The sequence below is a fragment of the Anopheles funestus genome, chromosome 2RL (assembly GCF_943734845.2).
Source record: "Anopheles funestus chromosome 2RL, idAnoFuneDA-416_04, whole genome shotgun sequence".
In the NCBI taxonomy this organism is placed as follows: Eukaryota; Metazoa; Arthropoda; class Insecta; order Diptera; family Culicidae; genus Anopheles; species Anopheles funestus.
This window is the reverse complement of record NC_064598.1, coordinates 6,738,104-6,755,157: the sequence shown is the minus strand read 5'-3', so window position 1 is coordinate 6,755,157 and position 17,054 is coordinate 6,738,104. Positions and strand designations below refer to the sequence as shown.

The 17,054-nt window shown below is 42.0% G+C and overlaps 1 protein-coding gene across 1 annotated transcript; it reads left to right on the top strand.

Moving 5' to 3' along the window:
• Window positions 1-13,546: 13,546 nt before the first annotated feature.
• Window positions 13,547-17,020, top strand: LOC125766399 (uncharacterized). Its single transcript, XM_049432326.1, has 3 exons — window positions 13,547-13,940; window positions 14,049-14,426; window positions 14,492-17,020. The coding sequence occupies exons 1-3, from the start codon at window positions 13,837-13,839 to the stop codon at window positions 16,827-16,829; spliced, it is 2,820 nt and encodes a 939-aa protein (XP_049288283.1). The 5' UTR covers window positions 13,547-13,836; the 3' UTR covers window positions 16,830-17,020.
• Window positions 17,021-17,054: the final 34 nt, after the last annotated feature.

Here is a 17,054-nt window from a genome sequence, read left to right as displayed (position 1 = left end):
CCTTTTGCTCAAGTAGAAAAACCAAACATGTGCAGGTCGTAAATCACAGTTGCAAATTCCGTTGCTGCACAACCCCTGCCGGCCGGACGGACCCCTTTCCCAATACCTCGCAAATAATTCGATCAACAAAAAGCGTGTTCAGTAATTCGTCTCTTCGGGCAGGAAGCAACGAGGAGGAAGAGGAGGAGGGATGGAAAGAATGTGGCCGAAACCATTCGCTCTGTAACATTCAAATTCAACCCCTTCACCATCAGGTCCCTTACCAAGATTGGGGTTTGAGTCGGGTTTTTTAACGTTTATTTTTAAACCATGTTTTTCTGCGCTGAACGGACCATTGAATCCACGCTTCGTGTCCTCCCGCTTTAGACAGGCCCCTGAACATTCAGGGTTCCTATTTCCGCCTAGTGTCGCAGCCTCTTTTAACTGCACGTTGATGTTTTGGTAAAGCGGTAAATATTTTGCTCATTAACCCTAAACTACAAAGTAATGGAATTTTAATTAGATCGATTACATTTCTCGTGACATTCACTGTTTGTGAGTTCTCTTGCGGCAAAAGTAAAAGATTTGTGTAGGCTAAATGGTCGTTCAAATATGGTGAGAATTATACTCTTCACGGTTCCGGCTGGTGATGTAAATGTTTTTAAATGTTTCGGGTTGTAACTTGAGATGAGAATAACAACTCTTTTTAGTGAATTAACTCAGAATGAATTAGTCTTTATTAGGAGTCAGCTCGTTTAATGACTCATTTGGGAGTCATAAAAAACCCGGCATAAAGGTATAAGTTAAGTTTCGGTCATTTTACTCACTCATGAGTGTAACCGTGGTGAGTCGAGTTGCAAAAAGAGTAAATACGTGAGTTGAAACGAAAATGTGCGAGTGAGTTGAAACAAAAATGAGTTGAAACGAAACGTTTGATATTGTACACGAGTTGGAACGGAATACCCACTCTAGCCAAATGAATATACTGCTCGCTCTGCCTAACTATCAAACCTGCATAAGCGAACAAGCGGGCTAGTCTGATCGGCAAGGACATGAAACGGGATCCGCCTCTGCTTAGGAGATTGGCAAATTTATAGCATTTTTTATTATTTTTTATTCTTTTTTTTATTTAAAGCATTATTTGAGTGAAAAGAAACTTATTTCAACCAAATCAATTTATAAAATTTTGCAAAATTACTCAAAAAAACTAAGTCTATAGCCTTAGAACATTTTCAAATTTTTATAATTTTTCAATTTTTTTATAATTTTTTATTATTTTTTTTGTTTAAAACATTATTTGAGTCAAAAGAAACTTATTGCAACCAATTCCCATTAAAATAAAACAATTTAATTTTTTTTGCAAAATTTCCCAAAAAAATCGTAAGGGGTAAGCCTTATGAAATTTTCGAGTTGAAAATTTTTTTAAAATTTTTTTCTGATTTTTATTCTTTTTTTATTTTAAAGCATTATTTGAGTGAAAAGAAATTTATTGCAACAAATTCGCATTAAAATATATCACATTTAAAAATTTTGCTAAGTTGTTCAAAAATGAGGAAAATTTTACATTTTCTCGAACAGGGTAAGGAACTTGGTTCCTCGAATAACTTCTGGCACAGAGATCTGAGGGCATGGCCGTCCAAGAAGAAAATGTAGCCATTGGTGCCATCTATCGACCACAGGTTAAAGATTGGCGATCCGTTGGATACCGACCGAGTTATAGGCAAAACTTGGGGCAAAAATGAGCCTTATGAAATTTTCAAATTTTTATAGTTTTTCAATTTTTTTATAATTTTTTATTATTTTTTTTTTGTTTAAAACATTATTTGAGTGAAAAGAAACTTATTGCAAACAATTGGCATTAAAATAAAACAATTTATTTTTTTTTGCAAAATTTCCCAAAAAAATCCTAAGGGGTAAGCCTTATGAATTTTTGAGTTGAAATTTTTTTTTTAATTTTTTTCTGATTTTTTATTCTTTTTTAATTTAAAGCATTATTTGAGTGAAAAGAAACTTATTCCAACAAATTCCCATTAAAATATATCACATTTAATTTTTTTGCAAAATTACTCAAATTTCAAATTTTTACATTTTTTTTTATTTTTTTATTTTTTTTTTCTTTTTTTCATTTAAAGCATTATTTGAGTGAAAAGAAACTTATTGCAACAAATTCGCATTAAAATAAATCAATTTAAAAAATTTGTGCCCCATGTGATCTCACTCTGCTTGTGGTACACCGAGAAAAACAGACAGTTTGGTACTATTTTCAGTACCAAATATATGGTTATATATATGGTTCATTTGATATTCTACTAACAAATAACTTAGACAATCATTCAGACACTAAACCTTATATGGAAAGAAGATTTTCTAAAGGCCAAGATGGCGGCAATATTACCCAAAAGCACGCAAACAAGAAAAGAAACATTAGAACAGGATTTCCTCTGCAAACGGACGAGCCCTCTTGCATTCGAGGCAGACAACGGTCACATACTAACCGGTTTTGCTGGGGACGATTGAAGTTGAATGGCCGACGGACAAGAAGTGAAGTTTCCATTCGTATGTAGGTAGAAACGTTTCACAGCTTACAGAGCCAGTAACGAACTAGCAACGTAACGAGTTTCTCTATACAGCATGAGGAGGTAGGTATGGATAAATTAAAGATGCAAATGTTGCTGATTATTAAAAACTTGCCACAGATGGACTATCCTTTCCGGTTCGCACAGCTCACAATTCACAACACCATCTAACTGACATTTGCAAGCGATTTAACATTCGCCTACTGCCACTATCTTTGCGAAGAAATTTTCTGTTCACTCCCGGTATAGATGAATCACTACTCTTCATCGCAAACGGATTTTAGCTTCACATTAGCGAGTGTATGCAACAGGTGGAAAATTATGCGTACCAGTGTGTCAACACCTTTCCGGCTGGAGTGGTTTAGAAATGCAGTTTGAGGGCAAATATTTATAGGTATAGACATTTGTGTTAATGAATGAGAAACTTGCTCCTGTTGTTAAGATGTAGTTCACTCTGCTTTCAGGTTTATTATCTTGTGTATTATGTGTGTTCTTTGTTTTGTATTAGCTCTGTTTACTTATTATCAATATGATAATTTGATACTGATTATCATCTTCCTAGTAATTCGATTCACATCGTACATCTGCTCAACAGAAACGTTTCTTTTGACGTCAAATATTTTGAATTATCGCTTTATATAAGACACACCTTCTGCATTTATCCTACCCAAGAACTCACATAGCATCATACACGAAGTATCCCATCTCGTCATGTCTGTGTCGTAGCACGTGCTCTGGTTGTTTACAAAATGTGACCATTATTTGACCGCCAAAAGAAGCTACAATTTGTGCTTTTTCATTTGTTACGATATTTTTAAATTATTTTATTATTAGAATAGCTCTTCTGTGAGTTAAAAAAAATGTAAAAACAAGTTTTTTTAAAGGGCGTAAGTGAGAAAAGTTTGCGTAATACTAATCTATCCCATGTCAGAACGCTGTCACTCGGCCGTTTGACCGGCAATTTAACAGACAGGTGTATTGTTTCTTTCACTGCATAAATCGGTCCTTCTCTCGCTCTTCATCAACAAAAGCCGTGCTAATTATAGCTGTACTAACATGATTGACACTATAGTACGCATTCTTGATTGATGGATGTACTAATACGTCCACTAGAAACACTCGCCGCCGTTGTCTAGTAGACGAGCTCGGTCTCTCTCTCTCTCTCTCTCTCTCTCTGTATGTTATTTATCGTTATACACGCGAGTACGTAAGCAAAACGAAAACCATCACTCGCACACCACGTGCAACCGGTCACGAAATAATGACCAGAAATTAAACTGCCAACGAATGTAAACGGCGATGGGAAACACTTTATTAGCCATCAGGTGAATCATTTGGGGAAGCTTCGAGCAGGAGGAATAGACCAACCGGCCTTTTAACAGCAACCCACAGACCGAGATCCGCTGGTTAATATCAGCACACAACGTATTTTTAAAAATGAGCTACAAGAAGGTACATGGCGTGGGAGAGTACGTGAGGGGTCATAGTAAAACACAACACAAGTATGGCATTTCGAACTTCGGTGGAAAATTCCATATACGATTCTCTGCCGTTGGGGATGCAAAATATTCAAAGCAGGGTGGTGGAAGATTTGCCCTCAGAGAACGTTTTTTTCGAAGTTATACACCAGAGGAATTATTCCCCCGGGGAGTAAAGCGATGCTGAATGTAATTTACTTTTTACATCGCATTGCTCTTTGACAAAGGTTATTTCTTATCATTTTTAAATTCTATTTTAAGTCTTTTAAACCCATCAACGCACACCTACACGTACTATAATGGGGTAACAATACGGCTCATGAATCAAATGTGTGATACGGTTCCACCTGTACACTTAGACGTGGGTGGATAGTGTGGGCTTTGCTATTTTTCTTCTGCTCATTAGAAATGACCGTAGAGCCAAACCTAAAGCACCAACAGCCAATTGCTGGTAATGAACCTACCCTGCAAGCAAGGGCGGTAATGGCGCCACTAACAACTCTCACGGGGGAATGGTAGAGGGGTGTCTGCATGACACTGCAACGCATGCAACGTTGCAACACTTTGTTGCTATTTTTAGCACCCAGAAAACCCGAAGAAAACCTACACCAACCATTTCCCAACCTTCAGTCTAGATGTTTGTGTGCGTTTCTGTCATTGAAGACGCGCGTAGTGGTCAAGACGTCGCCACCATAACAGATCTGCCTGACCTCGAATGTGGATCATCTGGAGGCGCATAAAACGCGCAATGCTCGGTTTACGTATTGCAGAGCGGCAATCAAAAATCGTTAGCACATATGAATATATACTTGGTGAGCGTTTATGGATGTGTGTCAGTGGGTAAATCGGAATCGGAAAGATGACCCTGGATCTGATGGAACGTGACTATCTACGCAGTATGCTAGCGTTAGTTCGGAAGGCTTTTGTGGAATGCACCCTTGTCATTTGAATCCACGAAATGATATACTAGCCGTGATGATAATTCCCATTCGCTGTTATGCTGCATCGTATCAAACAAATGTTTCTTGGTTAGTTTGATAAAAGGGAGTTTGAAGCAAAAGGGGACGAATAAAAATGTCTGCTTCTTACGTACTGTTTACGTTTCTCACGCGAGACGAAAGCGAGACAGATAATAACGAAACCTGATTTAACCAGTAAAATTTAAAGTGGTTGTAACAACCAGTAAACATATTTGTTTGTTTGTTTGATGTTTAGTGTTCATGACATCAACGAACATATTTTGATAGTACAATCAATATCACAACAGTTCAACAAATTTCTTGATGACTCCAGAGTTCGAATTTTGTTTGGACAGTATTCTATGACTCATATATTAACGGACTTGGGAAATCTATAAAAAGTAAGAATACAAATAAACTACACATCAATTGGTCTGTTGCTATTTATCGATGCTATGTTTGAAATTCAAAATGATGATGTTAACATCGCACTACGTTGGACGTGCACTTGATTATCTCCTGTTTTAGTATCGGCAATATCGACTAACGTTGAATTAGGCAATATGCTGACATACACTTTATCAGCTTGGTCTAGTGGAGCCGATAAGGTAAATACAATAATACCATAAACCCATGTTAAGAGATATATCTTCAAGCATCTGCACAAGAGACACAAGTTGAAGAATCTTAGTGGGTTTGGAAGTGGACCTGAGAATGTTTGACAACTCTGGCTTTATGCTTAATGCCAATTAAACAAGTATACAAGTAAACATGTAAACAAATTGAATAGAAAAGGAACTGAAAATCGATCAACCATCAATGGAGCATTGATCTGAGATTACTCTTTCAATTTACAAGTTCCATCCGAGGTGTAGCCAGCCATTGTCAACAAATTTAACCTACAAGGCTAGTAAAACTTCCGATACCACATGTATCACCGATAACATCAACATCCAGATAGGGAGCGCGACGACACACGCCCGAAAGGAATGTCGTACTTCCATGCTTCCATCCAGTTCGACCTTCGCCACCAACGGAAATCGGCAATTGTTTACAGTTTTATTTTTAAAAACTCCATTCCTTGAATGGAACATTCCGTACATCTTATCTTTACCTTCATCGCCGCCCAGGCATCGCACTGGAAGTTGTTTAAATGGTCTGCATCATGGCTTTGGGAGTCATACACTATCGCGACCTAGAATCGAACTTCAACGTACTCTTCGCACGTGATGTACTATGAGTTTATTTATTTTGCAAGAGAATAATTGCAGCTTCTTACCGATCCGGTCAACGGATGAATCAACCGGATTGATGTACTCTGTACGAACGTTCTAGACCAGTGGTCCAGTGAGCTCCAGCGAACGTCCCAGGAAAGGTAAAGATTTCCGAATGACGCGCGAACGAGGGCGCGTCTAGAGATGTTTTGCGTATCATTTCCATCCCGTTCGTTGGGGTCAGCTCAATTGATCACAATTGATATCGTTTATGCTGCCATTATTGCTTGAAGCAAAACACGAGATGGCGTTGCAGCCATTTCCGCCCATCCCACATAATCCATTACCCAAGCTTCATACGCAAAGGACGACGTCATGCGAACGATTCACTTTAATTTGTGACCATTTGTGCTCTGTGACTTCTAACATCGCCACGGGCACGCATTGTGACGGAGTTTTACGGTTTGGTCTGTTTTGGTTTTTCCTTTCTTTACAACCACAATTTACAAGCGGAAGGATGGCCGATCGTTTCGCTTCAATTAAACCGCGCGCCGATGCGTATGCGATCAGTCGATGAAGAAACGATTGATCGGCGCTTTTGGCGTCAATTGCTGTGTCGCCACCATTTTGATTGAAACTGGTTTTGGCGAAAGTAGTCAACCGTTACGACGCGTTTGCCATTGAGCTTGAAATGGTCGATCGGAGCGATACACAGTTAGAATGCAGGCAGATGGGTACAGATGGGAGGACAGTTTAATGCGTTGCAGTATATTGCGTAGTTTGCTAACGTGTATGCCAATCAATGACGACGTTGGTTCACTAATAAAGCACTGGAGTAAGGGTGTGTGTTGAATCACGAAAAGGGAAATGTCGTTAGAATAATGGTAGTATATATCAATTCGTTTGAAGCGTGCCTCTTATCAGGACAGTTAGCCGAAGTCAAATAAATCATAAATGAAGGTTCAAAGGATTTAATCTAAGCTTATGGCTGTGCCTTATCATATTCCCACCGAGGGGTACGAAGAAATTGGCGTACATATTGTGTTTCCAGGAAGATTAGCTATGTTGAAATACGACATAAAGTATTACACCATTAATCCTCGTGTAGTATGAGACGGACCGGTATTTATTGATAATCTTTTATTCCTGGTAATAAAAGTAAATATTATAATTTCAAGCACATTTGCATTTCACTAGAACTGTCGGTAAGGATCTAAAGTTCCGAATACTTACATAAAACTCTTGGAACTTGGGAGTTCCTGCTCCCAAGACGACGTCATTCTTTTGACACTGGAATTTAGCCCCAGCCATTCTTATCAATGCCTATCATCATAATTACTGACAATTGCATCATGGTTGTGTGTATTATTTGCTTGTCGCCTTCCCCAAAGCGAATATGTCATCCCAGATGACAAATAGGACATGTATTCTTTGTGTAGCCTCCGGGACATGAGATACTATTGTTTGATTTGTAGATGCCAGGGTTTAACTGGGGGTTGTCTTGAAATCTAGCTTGTCTTACTCATTCCATGATTCATTTCACACTTGTTTTGTGCAAATGATAACAATCTATCTGGTTTGTGAATTGTAGTCATTCTATTCGAAAGAATGGATGCAACACAATGGGCTTATTCGTCACACAAACGAGCACTCAGCGTTTAAAACAAATTGTACATCTTTGTAGCTTTATTTTATTACTGCTCTGTTAATTATTTGTCATATACGTTTGATAGTAAACACAAAAATGGCCATAAAACGACGTCATGCGAGGCTGGTACATTCAATCCGGAAAAATCCAGTACAGGTCGCGTACTCAATGGCGGCAATTAATTCCCTTCTAATGGAACGCGCAGGGTAGCGGTTGCAAATAAACCAGCGACCCAAGCAAACGTGTAAAGCCGTAAACCTCAGATTACACAGATCGTGTAATGTTATGAAATATTTCCCCCCCCCCCCCCCCCCCTGCTACTCACCCACAGAGGCGCCAGAAAGTCACCAGTTCTAGCTGCTATGTGATCGTTGGCTGCCGAGACACACGGCCATAGTCACCGCCGTCACACGAGCGTCATACACGTGTCTACCGTGAGTGAGCACGGTTTTGCACGAGCGTTGAAATCGAATGGCCAAAGGGAATTCACCGCACGGGGGGACTGCAGCTGAAGTTGCATTTCGCTGCTTTTTTTCTTTATCAAGCTTGTCCCACCTTCCCTCACTTCCCTTCGAGATCAAGTGACGACTGAAACAATTTCGTTTGTGTTTTTTTTACTGAACCGGTTCGATGGACAAAGTGTTTACTAAGCACTTGCCCAGCACCGGAATATTGCACCGTTGTTAAACGATGAAACAGTGAACCGATAAGGCGATCGAGGTTAGGAGGCACAGTGTAGCTGGGCCGTGTTTTATCGTTCAAAGGGACACGTACGCGGTTTTGCAACGATGTCTCCTACAGGGAGAGGTGGTTATGGAAAATTTCCATTATTACCGTAAGAGTTAACGTTGTGCTAGTTACAATCCAGATGATTTGTGTTCTCTTTTCCACCATTTTTTTTGTTACTATCGATATATTTCAAACCCATTGAAGGGCGTCATTTAAAGTTGTCATTGGTTAGTAGCACGGTTACTAAAAGGGACCTTTGTAAGGTTCGTCAAAGCCTCATAAAGTCACAATAAATGGTGTACTGTTGCACAGTTTATCTTACGCAACAAAAAAGGGAACGAACCGTTGAATTCGTGTGATTCGGCTAGTATTGAATGCCACTACACTTGCGTCAGAATATATTTACTTCCTGCTTCATCTCCAATCCCTCATGACTTGCATATGGCTGTTAGGCTAGTAGAAGAGTCATCGGTTGCAGGCAGATCGATGACTGAGCCGCATACAAATCCACTACTGCTGACCGGTGTTGCAAAAAACTGGTTCTAGCCAGTTACGCTACAGCCACTCATGGTGGAGGGGTGCTTTGATAGACTTCTTCTCCAATACTGAACACAGAATTCTGCACGAAGGAATGGAATTCCCTCGTAGGCGATAATGTTGACCTATTACGTAGGAGTTTTAAGCGAACCGGTTTATCAGATAGTCCCAATGCAATGGAATTACAGGATGACGTCTCTTGGGGAGGAAAAAGATACTCAAAATGAACCACTTCGATCCGGTTCGAAGACTAAGATGCATCCTCGAGTAAGAAGTTATAGTATACCGCAATAAAATTCGCACTATTAGTTGATCTGCCATAGAGATATAAAGCTTTGTGAGTGTCCTTAAGATCACACATCCCGACTACCACTTGTCCGAATAGTTTCTACCGCAGGAAACATTGTGCAATCGCTCGTGGAACCATTTGCACGCCTTTACGGCTACAAACACGATTAGGGCAAATAAAGTGCAGTGTCAACATGGTTCAGTACAAAAACCGGCAGAAGGGGGAAAAAGATGACGCGTAGAAACCGTCCTGGCTCGTTGCGCAATCGCGATGGTCACTTCACTTTTCTGCAAGCATTCGATGAGTTTAGGCGGCTCATGTAAAACCTCTTTCCTGTTGCGTCACGCATTAAGGCATTGCATTGCAGATGAACGTAAAAAAAGTCTAACCCTCTCACACCTTTCAATGAAATGTTCCAGGAAGACGCGTCCATCACGTACCGACAATCTTTAATCCTTTCATTTGCTGGCATGTAACCGGCCAAAACGCTGTATAAAAAGACATGTCACAATCAGGAAGAACCTAATAAATATTGCTGGAAAGACAAGGGATCAGGCAGGCGAAGGAAAACCTTCGCTAAGGAATGAGGAATTCCCAACAACTTTCCTACCACAGTCATCACTCTCTTTTATCCCCACCAACCCTCAACCCCCCCCCCCCCCCCCCCCCCCCCTGGGTTGTTGCCTTGAAAGGAAAGGCAAAGGGGGCGAAAGGTTTCATCTCGTGCTCGCATAAACTTCCGCCATTTCATAAATATTTACGCCGATCCGTGACACGTTGAGGAGACATTTTAATTGCACACATTGGCGGCTTCACGTGGGCGGCCGGTTTGTCTTTCCGCTTCATCGGTAGCGGTTTGCAAAGAAGAATGTGCGAGAAGGGAAACGGGAGGTGACGCTCGGATCTACCCAAGTGCCGGGTTGTCGTCCTTGACTCGTGAGAATTTTACATGCACACTCGCGGGCACACATCATGGTGGTGGATGGTCACCAACCGGTAAGTGTATCGAAGCGCGGCTTAAATCGACTGGCGCCTGCCCGATCGAGACAGTGACGGACAATGGTTTAGTCGATAGTGCACCGGCTTTGGAGTGGTGGCATGGGACAAGGAAGCGGGTTTCTCTCTTTGGTTTCTCGGCGGTATTCCAGCACATAGTTGGGTGTGTATTGCAATCACCACGACCACAACCGCGACTGAACCAATCTAATACACAATCCGATACGTAGATCGTACGATCATTTGATCATCCACGCTCTGTTGGTAACGGGGTGTATTGTGTAGAACGAAAAGTTTGGCTAATTTTGGGGATTTTAAGGTTTACTAGCGGTGATGTTGGTTACGTCATGAAGTCACAAACCAACTTAATGGGACATGGATGTGTACGACGATAGGATTTACATCAATCCGATTCAGACGATAAACCGAAATTGTTTGCGACAAATTCTGCAATACGCTGATAACTCAATTTACTGTACCAAAGGCATATATTTCACTCTCTTCCAAGATATATCTCTACAAATCTCCTTTGAAATCGTAAATCTTCATCTTATCATATCCGATTGATTGTGGAGATCTATCGCCATAGTGCAGCTGGATCAATCCAACCATAATGAGCGTTTTTTGCGCAAATGCGGAACTGCTACGCACGCCATTCACTTACGCACGAGTAATAAAAAATTACCGGTTAAATGTGGTACTACTGCTGACTTAATTTATAGCATTTTGTCCACGGTTACGTTATCGCACAGATTGTGCCCGACGGTGCCATAAAATTCTATCGAAACAGCCATTGTTTCGCTATTGTTTGGTCACTGTGTTTGGCCACACACCTCTGTTCCTCCCTTACTTATCGTGATGGTGGTGAGATGCCAATTTTACTGTTGTTGTTAAACATGTCTAAAAATATCTACCAAAAACCATTTTGCTAGCCACTACTGTCAACCATCAATTACTGTGTCGCGTTGGCGTCCTGCGATGAAGATTGTGCGGTTCGATCTGGTGTCCGGCGAGGTTTGCGCTTTGGTTTATTTTGCACATCTCTCGTGCGACATTTCCCGCGTGTATGTGTGTGTGCTAGAGGCCAGGACGTGCCGTATGTAAAAATAAGCACCAGCTTGCCCCATAGTACGGACACAGTGGCGACAGGGTCCTCAGCTTTATAGCATTCGGACTAGGAGGACGACGAACGTGAGACGATCGTTCGATGGGTTTGTTGACTTCACGGGCACAATGGATTCGGTGGACAGTGAAGGGTTTCAGAGGGAGAATGAATCAGGCCGTGCTAGGGATTGACGTCGCTTCACCAAGAATGCCTGTGATCTTGGGACGATAGGATGTTTTGTTATGAACTGTAGAATAATTTACATCGTAAAACCAATTCTTGTTTTAGCCGACAGCTTCAAAGATCGTGCTAACTAAACAATGTCAGATAGTACCACAAGGGTCAGAGTGTCAACGAGTACACCAAAAGGTGTTACAAAAACATATTAACGACAAAATTCAAGGTTATACATGGATGTCCATATACGTTGAATAGATCCTACTCTGGACATTACGCATTGTGAATTGTCAATGCACAATCCTTGCAGCATTCCTTCTTAACTTTAAACAATGCAATCAAGAATAGTGTATTAAACGACCCTTTTTTCATTACCTACCACATTTAGGTCAATGGAAAAGCAGTGCATCTGGATGTAGCATTTGTTCCGCAATCGCTATTCCAATGTCAGGGTTTTAGTACCTTTTTTACCCATTATTCTCAGCCGGTTCCTCTGAGACCGGAAAAATGTGTAAATAACGGAGCCCTGTCGTATCTCTGGCGTCGTGTCAGAAAAAAAACAGCTAGGATTCGAAGGCAGTGTGTCTCATCTCATGTGATATAACATGGCCACACGAGAAGCTATCGTGCAAGCACGCACGAGCCGTACCGTATGTTTTACTGCAAACACGGCAAAGATCATGTGCAAGTCAAACCCCTGCTGCTAGAACAGTTTGCTCATCTGTGGTGAGTATTTGTAGCACGGTTAACTTGACATTGGAGCCAAGCACAAACCCGGCATGTGAAATAGCTTTGTTTACAGCGAAATACCATACTTCTTCCCACGCTTCGGACACTCCGGCATCGACATCCGCTGTAGTACAAGAGTTTAAAAATATATCTTTCGGCGAATTCACGCACGATCGTCCGAATGCATGCAATCTTGTTTGGTGGCGATCTAAATATCGTCGCTGACCGTTGGAATCACGTTTCGTGCTGGGCAGAGTCAGAGGCTGGTCGACCACTTGCATTACACCGTTGCTATAACCAGATTAAGTCGGATTTTACCAGATACCGAAAGGGATCGTACTTTGTTGGATGTTGCGCCAACTGTTGAAGATTCCGCGTTAGAATAGTGAATACTCCCACACATGATAGAGTGTTTGAGCAGGTCACAATCGAATATAGAAATACATATGTTTCGTGGGTGTCAGGTGTTAGTCACCAGTTATTGTAGTTTTTTATTTTGTAAATTTTTAAGGTAAACGCACATCAGTGGAAAAGGTCTTTGCAAACATAACAAAAACTCTTCTTTCAAGAAGATATGATCACAAATAATATCAATAAGGTTATAGCAGTCTAAGAGGGAAATTAGTTCGTCCTTTTTCTTCGCACCAAACCAGACATTCTTTTCTACACTCGATTGACGTTGACCCGGTATTATTAACATGTGGGTTGTGCGTCAATGCATACGCCAGTTGACTGTTTTAATTCATTCGCATCCAAATATGGTCTGAGCCGTAATTAGCAAATGGTATCTTACAGCAAAAAGGATTCTTACTATGCTTTATGCGTAAAAAGCAAGGCAAAAATGGGTGGGATTTCAATGCAGTGCATTCAATTGAGCAACGCATCTTTATAAATCGACTGAAATGACTTTCTAACTTCGTACTACAATGTTATCTGTTATCTGCTTGGTGTTATCTTTTCTTTCTTCATTTTTATAATTTAAAACTATTAATACGAAATATTTGTGAATTAGAGTATTGTGCAACTGAGTTTAGCGTCCAATTTAAAAAAAAAACCGAATGTCGACTTTATGCGAACCTTAAGTCGACTTCAATTCAAATATTTCTTTGTTTACCTTGAGATTGTCCGAGTGACATTTCAAACGTCACATCTAATTTTCGTGTGACGTTTGGCTGGCTTGCATTTCGGGTCAAATTCACTAAAAACGTGTTTAGAAAGCGCTTTTTCTCACTGTTTGGTTTAATTAAACGCATTACGTAAAGAGTGTTTCGTTTACAGATAAAATTAAAATGGAGTAAAGCCAACGGAAGAGCCTTCGAAACAGCGTGCTGCTCGATTTGCCCCGTACTGCTAATGTCGCGTGGTTGAAATTGGATTCGCGCAAAAGGGAAAGAGGAAAATAGAACCACACGGAAAGAAAATGGGCGCGAACTTGTTGGTGCTGGTAGGCACGATCATAGTCCCATTGGTTGTGATCTGCTTCGTTTCTGTAGTTACGTTCGTTAATCTGTACTTGAACATTCGGTAGGGAAGCATTTGTTTGTTCTATCGTCAACGCAAGTTATTGTTTACATTAGCGGTATGTAAATATATTTTTTTTTTGTTTTTGGTTACTCCACAACGCACCCATAGGAGACGCTTCCCGGCAAAGGTGAACTGTTGGTTTTGTAATCATGATACGCGCGTTCCGTACGATCAGTCCAATTCATTCGTTTGTCCGGCGTGTAAGCAGTACAATGGATTCACCGCGGACGGTGACTATAATCGGGAAATACCGGAACAGTACCAGCAGCGGCTGAACAACCATTACTATCACCATCCGTCAAACATCACCGACGACGATAAGTGGGACAGTTCTACGGTCCGTTCGTCAATCGGTAATAGGCGGTTCCTTACCAACAACGGCCTGTGTTTCGGATGCAATCGGAACCAGGAGTTGAAAATACATCAACTAGCATCGTTCGTGCCGGAAGATGAAGATAATTACGATGCGGAAGTAGATGAATATCGGTAAGCAATATATAGCCTTTGCATTGGTAGTGTTTTAATGGGTGAAATTTCTCTTTCAATAATAGCAAACAACTGGAACAAGCGTACAAACTGTGTGGAAGATGTGAACGCGTCCTGAAGCGTACACTGAACGATGTAAAACGGAACATCCTGGGCTCTAAGCTGGCTCAGATTGGCAGTAAAAGTATGGACGTGTTGGATATGCATATACGCGCTTCCACCAAGCAACTTGCTCACCTGAAGCGGCAACGTTGGGCAAAGGTGTGCGTATGGGCCATCACGGGACTGCTGCTAGTGAAACTACATCAAAATTTTGCCGACTCCGTATGGACTGTAACCGATTTATTACTACTCTGCCCAGCGCCCCTGCTTTCTGGCATTACTATGATTCTCTCGTACGCCCTTGCCATGCGCGAGCTGTTTTACCAACAGTTTGAAAAGCTGATTTCGGAACCGAGCGTGCAGCAAACGACAGAACGTATTGAAGCGATTGGGTACGAAATATTTCTCCAATACGTACCGAATTCGTTGGTAAAGACCTCTGCACACTACTACGAAACTATATCGGCACAAGTACCAAACGAAAGGAGTTCTTCTGTACTGCTGAACATAGCCATTGTAGCACTGGCGGCATTACTAGCTTCTCTCGGTAGTCTGCGAACGATCGTCAAGCAGTTCCTTATCGTAGCGCTTTGCTTCGTGGATTATTCGCTCAAGTATACCCAAGTGAAGGATCCATCGATCGTGGCCTTCCTGCTTACCACTGCGGCCCTCGTAATATCGCTAAGCAGCATCGGCCAACGATTGATTCGTAGTGATGTACCCGCCAGTAATCTTAACTCAAGCTTTCACAAAATATATTCCCAACAGTGCAAGGAAAGTGATTATTCTGATGCTGATAACAGTTATAGCGTTCCAGAGCAGACAGCTTATAGAGCGGATCAGAATGCGTTTAGCAATAAAAGTCCGTCCGTGTGCGGTCATCCCACTAAGGAGCATGTATTTGGCGATGTTAGTGGCAAATCGCTTGATACCACGAAATCGGGCAGCCCTTCCGGGTTTTCTCTTTCCCCAACGAATCCATTTTTGACAGTAGATGGTTCTCCCCCGCTAGGGTTCAATCAAATTAGCGGCTCGCTGTTTAATGTCGCGACTGATGAAGCCCAGACTGGCCGAGTCGTTGATAAACGGTCTACATTTGATAGGCAAAGCATCACACCCCAAGTTTCGGCTCATTCGCTTCTGAAAACACCTTCATTTTCAGTGGATAATTTTCAAACCCTGGCACACGTCCCGTCGCACAGGCAAAACAAACGTCGATCTGGACCTACATCAATGGTTTCCGGAAGTCATCGTAATTTCAATCAGTTTCGCTACTCAATGAACACCATAAATCAGGATGAGGATCGTGCATTTCGCGAGTCAGAGGACCAACTAATCGAAGATGATATCGATCGGCTTTCGATCAGTGCACGGGCTTCGCTGAATGCCTCCGGAATGCTCGGTTCTCGTACATCGCTCGCCGGCGCCATGAATCCGTTTGCGAAAAAATCCCACCCCGAAACGGAGTATGACGAGCTGACGACGATGCGGCCTGCCTCACTACATCACCGCACGCGCGTTTTCCGAGCTCCCGAACCGTCCAAAGGCTTCGCCAAAGACACACTGTGGTCGACGGGTGGTAGCTTTGGTGGACAGCTAACGCACATGTCGCGCACTTCATCGCAAAGTTCCGGGTTTGAGTCGCAAACCGGTACCACACGCCGTAACACTCCAACGGAGGTGGACATCTGTTCCAACGGTGAAACGCGACCGGATAGATCGCAACACATCATGGCACTGCCACGAAGCGAGCAACCCTCCCCTGTTCCATCATCCGCGTCCGTGTTCGAGTGGAACAATATGACCGACGCATCGTTCGGTAACAGAGCAAATACCTCGCAACAGCGCTCTCTGTTCAGTGAGCAAAACCTTTTCAACAGTGCCCTACAACAATCGGCGAACCCATTAGACATGAAAACAGCAACGGTACCACCTACCTTTACTACGGAGGGATCCGGATTGTTTTTCCCGAAACTTGCCCGCACACCCATCGCCAGCAATGGTGGTGGTGGGTCCATTGCAACCGGGTCTACTTTATCCGCCCGACACATTTTCCCGCCCCAGCAATCACAAACACCATCCTATCACCACCAATTTAGCCATACACCACCTGCAGGGATGGGAACTCCCTTCGGGACCACTGCCAGCTTTGTCAGCAAAGCACCATCGATGGCGTCGCTTGCCGGAACCGGAAGCTTCTACATCTCAAACAAACCGACTGCCAGCGGCCGAACAAGTCTGCTAAACGTTAGCAAATTCACAACTGAGCAACTTGGTAACGGAACACTGCCTACTGCCTGAACCGATGTGTTAGCTAGGAAGACTAGGTTAATATCGAATTAGATAGGGAAAAAAAATATCAGTGCTGCCAGCAGAAAGCGTTCTTCCTCTGCGCACCGAGGTGTGATTGTAAAGTTATATTCGTTTCGCTTTTGTTTTGTATTGCAATTTTACATGGAAATAATACTCACACTACTGTGAAAACATTGCAATTGTGCACTGTCTGATTTCTTTCATATACTCGAA